The sequence below is a fragment of the Odontomachus brunneus genome, unplaced genomic scaffold, assembly GCF_010583005.1.
Source record: "Odontomachus brunneus isolate Ranch 3 - 2012 unplaced genomic scaffold, Obru_v1 Obru_scaffold_066, whole genome shotgun sequence".
In the NCBI taxonomy this organism is placed as follows: domain Eukaryota; kingdom Metazoa; phylum Arthropoda; class Insecta; order Hymenoptera; family Formicidae; genus Odontomachus; species Odontomachus brunneus.
In genome coordinates this window covers 161,300-167,299 of record NW_022639516.1, presented here as the reverse complement: position 1 = coordinate 167,299, position 6,000 = coordinate 161,300, and the positions used below count along the sequence as shown (strand labels likewise).

The following is a 6,000-nucleotide window of genomic DNA, read 5'->3' as shown; positions in this document are numbered from 1 at the left end:
GAGAGAGAGAGAGAGAGAGAGAGAGAGAGAGAGAGAGAGAGAGAGAGAGAGCTGTTATTTCGCGAATTATTTTGTACAGAGAACGATCGCGTTTTAACGGAGAATGACACAGAGCGGAAAAAAAAAATATCTCTTGAAATTCTCTTTTAAGCAACAATGAATTTTTTAAATGGTCATTTTACATGTAGTTAGTGGATGTTTTTAAAAGACTTTTATATTGTTGTTTATTTAAAACCTATGTTTTATGACGAATTAGTTCCTATAAGACAAGGCCTTTGTCGAAAAACATGTTTACACTGTCCAGATGATTGTTTCTGAACGGTTGATTTGAAATAAGTGAAGTGACAATTTTAAGAAACTACATGAAAGCGACTTTATTTTTACGTAGGAGTTTTAAATTTTATTTTCACAAAATGACGGATTTTATGAGGAAACAATTCAAATTTTTGACGAAAATTCTTGATTAATTAAAAAAAAAAAGAGAGGAAAATCTGCACGTAGAAATGAAAAGAATTCAATTACGAAGAATTTGTGACAAAGTAAAAGTAAATTGAATCAATAGCTTTTTTCTTAAATACCTTCCAAGCCAGCTTTAAAAAGATAGTCTTGAGAAATAAGAGTTGACCTAAAAAAAAAACGATCTTGCGGTCACATAGCAAAAATTATCTAGATGCGAGAAATCAGTTAAAATGGATAAATGTTTAGCAACTACTACGATATCGCGTATGTTCTATATTTAATTAATATAGATAATAGAAACAGAGTTTCTACCTGAACTATTTGTGAAATTTAGCACACAAGAAAGTCTCTCTCTCTCTCTCTCTTTCTCTCTCTCTCTCCGTGGCGCCGATCCAGATTAAAAGGCCAGGCAATTAATAATTGGTGTAACAAGATCTAAACTTGTCTGCGGATATCTAACTAGAATACTACTGCTGCTATAAATTCCACGTACCACCGGCAAATTTCTAGCAGATACAAAAAACAGCGATAAATTCCAACCGTGACACTTCGAATTCTACCTGGAGCAACAAAATATTTTCTTGGGTCTTTAAAAGTGGCCTTCCATGACGTTTCGCAAGTTCTCCTCTGACTTCGTCAATGTCAAGCAATTTCTAAACAATTTCCCGAAACTTCACAATCTTTCAGACGATAAAAAAGATGAATTTTTTAAAATTTTTACCGCGGTGCAGTCTCTGAACGCGTTGTCGTTACTTTGCGTCATATCGTCGATCCTCGTTTCTTTTGTCTCTTTTGTCCTTCCTTTTCCGAGCCGACAGATCACCGGCGACAATGTCCGGCGATAATCCGTCCCGGCGTGTTCGATCTGATTAGGCCGAGTGAATAGTGTCGCGAGAGCAATGTGTTCCGTTGCGGAATTTCGGCCGAGCTTTGTACGTGCCACGGCGAGAGTGCGGCTGCAAGCTGCTCGTATATTACTCTGGCGCCCGCGCCGGGCTAACGGCACTAAACCGTAGTGCCCGCGTATTCTATTGCTGTAACGAAATTTATTCGATTCGGCTGTCTGATAGCGGGCCCCGCGGGTCGTGTACCTTTCACTAGCAGAATTACGTGGCTGTCATCCATACGTCTATATCATATGCAAATACGCGCGCGCCACCGCCGCGCGTCCGATACGAAAGATCATTGTTGGCCGAACATAACGTGGCGATTTGCGCGCGCGGGACACGAAAGCGAGAGTAAAAAGAATTTCACGGGTTTCACGCACACGGTATACACGCACGCGCGTGCGTGCGAGCGATTGTTCTCGGATGAAATTTGCAGAAATTCGATATGCGTGGCACACGATGATCGAATGTGTCGAATACATTTGACGCAAAGTTAGAAACAGTACGTAGGAGGAGAGTGGTACAGTGGAGAGGAGACGGTTGGGGGCGGGATTGCGGTGTACACATGTTGGTGCAATCCCGCGCCCGTAAAATCAGCGGCGTTCAATTTTATGAATTGCACGCGCTACGGAATGTCAGTGGTCGGACAGGCGTACCTTGTTGTAGATGGCTATGCTTGGCACTCCGGGCCCGGCGCACGTAAGCACGTAATGCGAATTGTCAGCGGAGAATTTAGCGGTGTTGTACAAACAGCGACTGCCATCCGTTTCGCGGACAATGTTGCAACTCAAACACGCTGACTTGCGTTCCGGGTCCAACAGCGACACTCTATATAAGTGCTGAACCGCCGAGTCGTGCTTCGAAGTGGCCAGGTAATACCTGCAAGAAGAACATATTTTTTTCCTGTCAGTGTCAATCGGGAAATACGAGTGTAACTGCCGACACGACCTCGTATATCCGAGACGGAGTATAACAGTTAAGCACAAAGAAGCTATACACGTATGCGAACACGAATACGCGCCAAGTAGGCGTCTCGCAAAAGCGCGTCGCGAAAGTGCGACGAGGTGACGATCGCGTGCGTTGAAAAGCGATGCAGGCGAAGCCGCCGCGTCGAAACGCAACCGCGAAGAAATTAGTTCTTCGCCAGGCTGCATCATGGGACACGGAAGGAACACCTGTTGCGACACTAAGATACCAGAATCGCGATAAGGTCGAAGGCCGGCGAAGATAAATTGTCCAGCGGTTCAATGCTACTTCGCCGAGATGCACGTCCCGCCGAGGTGTATTTAACCGACCATCATATCTTGGATCTTGCTAATTTCCCTTCCCATCAGCTGTCTTGGCGAAGCTTCCCCGGCGCCAAGAGGCGCCCGTCAACGTGGACTCGAGTCGCATCCTTAAGCAGAGGAGAGCGCTCGCGCGCGACTTTCATACGACTCGGCAGCGTCATGAACAGTCTCGCATTCGAGTTCGTCCAGCAGTTCCGAACTATCAAGTGGCTGCGCCGGCAGAATGCCGCTATTAGATACAATCAGCAAGCTGATGGTGTAAATTGCGGCCATTGACTGACCGCCTATAGTTCGCCTATACCTGTGCTCGCTGATGCCATTGCGCGCTAATCAGATCTATTGTTCTTCGGTTTCCCTCTCAACGCTTTCCACAAGAAACACACCACGTAAAGGGAGAGTAACGCTACTGTTCTTCTCCTTCGACTTTCGTAAAGGGAACTTCTTGTCGAGCCTTTGTGTCTCTTTAATTACCATTTTCCTAGGTCGTCCCAGTCGAAATTATTTCAATGAAACGATCCGAAAGCGAACCTTCGGTTTTGTGCCAATGTTTATGTCGGACGATATTGATACTTAACGGACTCTTTGTTACTTGATAATTATAGCAAAATGAAATTGTTATTTATAGAGACAAAAAGAGAAGAATGTGTATTGACGCCGTTTTAACAGTCACGATTGCTGTTGTGCATTATGTTCGAAGTTATTTTCAAATTAGCGTCTAATTATATCAAAATATCAGCATAATGTTATCGCAAACTAGATAGGGCTTATGCTGTTTGTTTGGCAACTCGCTACATCTTACCCGTGCGCATACAAATTGCAACTCTCGGTAAATTGCAGCATCGCGAGCGCGAATTCCTAAATGTAGCTTTAGATTTGAGACCAATTAGTCTAAAGACTCGTGAAACTGGCAACATTCGTGCCGACAATCGTCAGATTGATAATCTTAAAGTTTCTCCAAACGGAATATTAAATCTTGAAGATTCTTGATCAAACTGTAGTACATTTATAATGAATCTAAGTAAATTTTACTCGCAACCATATTAGAAACCACGTACCGAATAAAGCAAAGGATTCCAAATTCGCAAGAAATTTCTATTCCGATTTCAAAGGAAACTTCTATTGATTGAGATAGACTAAGGAGCAAAGATGCTTTTATGAGAATTCCTCAACGTTTAGTTTATGGTATTGAAGGTGAAATTGAAGGTCGAATATTGATAATTACGTATCAAATCGAATAATGAAAGAGAATTCGCACTGAGAGAAAAAGTGTCTAAAAGATAAGAAGTATTTATTCAGTGGACACTGTGATAACATATTTTCTCAAATCTAAATTCTTTTGTTCGAATAAAATAAACAATTATTTTCTTGAAAAGCAATGGCTTCAGGAAAACATATATTTCTTTATTCAAATGCGACTGGTCCTCCATATAAAAATATATGTATCAGTACAAACAAATATGTTATTATTATCTCTAGGAAAAATATCATTTTTATTTTTTCGATATTTTTCTCAGTGTGTTCTCTCTTCAACTTTCCTTACACGAGGAGAACTGCATGAACAGCGTCTCTGCGTTCACATCCCCTCTTCCATCTCGCTCTCGGCAACGTGTCGAAACGTTACATGTGAAGTCATTAATTACTCAATAAGGTGAGGAGCTCAGAGTTTTAAGTCGGCGTATCGAGAACCCGAACGTAAATCCCTCTATTGCTGGAGGAAATCGACGGGAACCAGCGAACACGGTAAGTCGCCGGCAGTTCCGCAGACCTGGCAAGATAGATGAGGGCCGGGGTTATTTAGAATGGATTAATTCGAGCATCCTGTTAATTTAGCCTATCGCATCAATCTTGGACGACCTCGGGTCGCGGCGCCGCCGTCATTCGCGAGCGCGTATTCGAGGATTTCAACTTTTGGCGGTTCTCCACTTCGCGCCTTTCTTCGAAAATGAAGATCGATCGACTTCAAGCAGGTCGACGGCCCGGTACCGAGGGGTTCCTGGATCCTCGAGAGACTCCCACGCTTGGCAGCTGATACTTCATTGTCATAATCGAGGATGATAATATCCTGGCAGGGTTAAGTCCCGCGACTAAATGGCGGTGGGAGAAATATGTTGCCTCATTATGGCAAATTAGGGATTACTTTGAGTACACGTCAAAGGAAAACCGTCGGCACGATTTCGTGAAAAACGGATCGCCGAGTTTTGCGAGGGAATACGCGTCGAAGTAGGACGTAGCCTATGGATCGATCGGGTTTTTAGCTCAATTTCGTTCACTTGCCCACGATTAAACCACGACATTTTTATATATTTTTTTTCCCAGAGAGAAATTCGTTTGACACGTATTGCAGGCTTCGTGGTTTCATCGAACATTGAGAGAGAAAAAAATGGTTGATCAAACTAAAATTATAGTTAATTCTGGCCTCAGTCATATTTTTCGACTCTAACACAAAAATGGTAGTCGTAATATTCATGCAAGACTATTGTCATTAACATTACGGTAGAATTTAATTAAAAAATGATTTCGTTGACTGTAATTTGTAGCAATTATTTTTCTATGTGGTTACAAGATTACAAATATCAAACATTCTTCCTTTCAGTGAAGAAACGCATAAATTAATTATCACGAATGCTAAGTATTCTCCTTCGTTCAAAATAAATTGAAAAATTATCGGAAATGACTATGATATTGCGAAACGATATTCTAGTGTGTAATTATGCGATTGAGAATGATATGCATATAGTCAGATCTTATATTTAAATATATCAAGATCGCCAAGAAGTTCATCCTCAGGTATTGTATGGATTATTTGCATTGGATGCGGAGAGTATCTGAAGGTGAATATAACGCAATCTTAAATATAAGATCGGATAAATACCGGTCTAAGAATCACGTGGCGAATTCCGTGGAATCTCTCGCGATGGATGAGGAAGCATGTAAAGCGAACGGCACGATTCTGATGATTTAGATGGACGAAATTGCTTCGAGCTGGTTGACTCGGGGGATAATCGATAGGGCAATTTTTCTATTCTTCGCGGTGCCGTGGCGCATTACCGGAATTGATCCCGGCACATTAGTTACCAGACGTGATATATCCGCCGCTACCATTTAATTACGGACTTACCGGTTTGAGCGGCAAAGTAGCACTCAGCCTCTTACGAAAAGCGTTACCCAACGAAATTAATCAGCAAATCCATTGCCTGCAGCCGCCGATAAGTACAAACTCTCGCGTGCGTGCTACTTTTGTTTGCGATGCTCATAAAGTATTATTAGCACCTATGCGTTTTACTATGCGCGCAACTACGTAGTAGTTGCTGCCGCCACCGATTCGCCAAGTTTCCAGTTAGCAAAGTTAACTCGTAGTTACCACG

The 6,000-nt window shown here is 42.3% G+C and overlaps 1 protein-coding gene across 1 annotated transcript in view; it reads right to left on the bottom strand.

Annotated features, from left to right (window-relative positions):
- LOC116846680 (venom dipeptidyl peptidase 4-like) overlaps positions 1–6,000 on the bottom strand; it is a 156,239-nt gene that overhangs the window by 14,486 nt on the left and 135,753 nt on the right. The window contains exon 10 of the mRNA XM_032820844.1: positions 2,003–2,225. Within this exon, the coding sequence (XP_032676735.1) occupies positions 2,003–2,225 (223 nt within the window). The remainder of the gene's footprint in view (positions 1–2,002; positions 2,226–6,000) is intronic.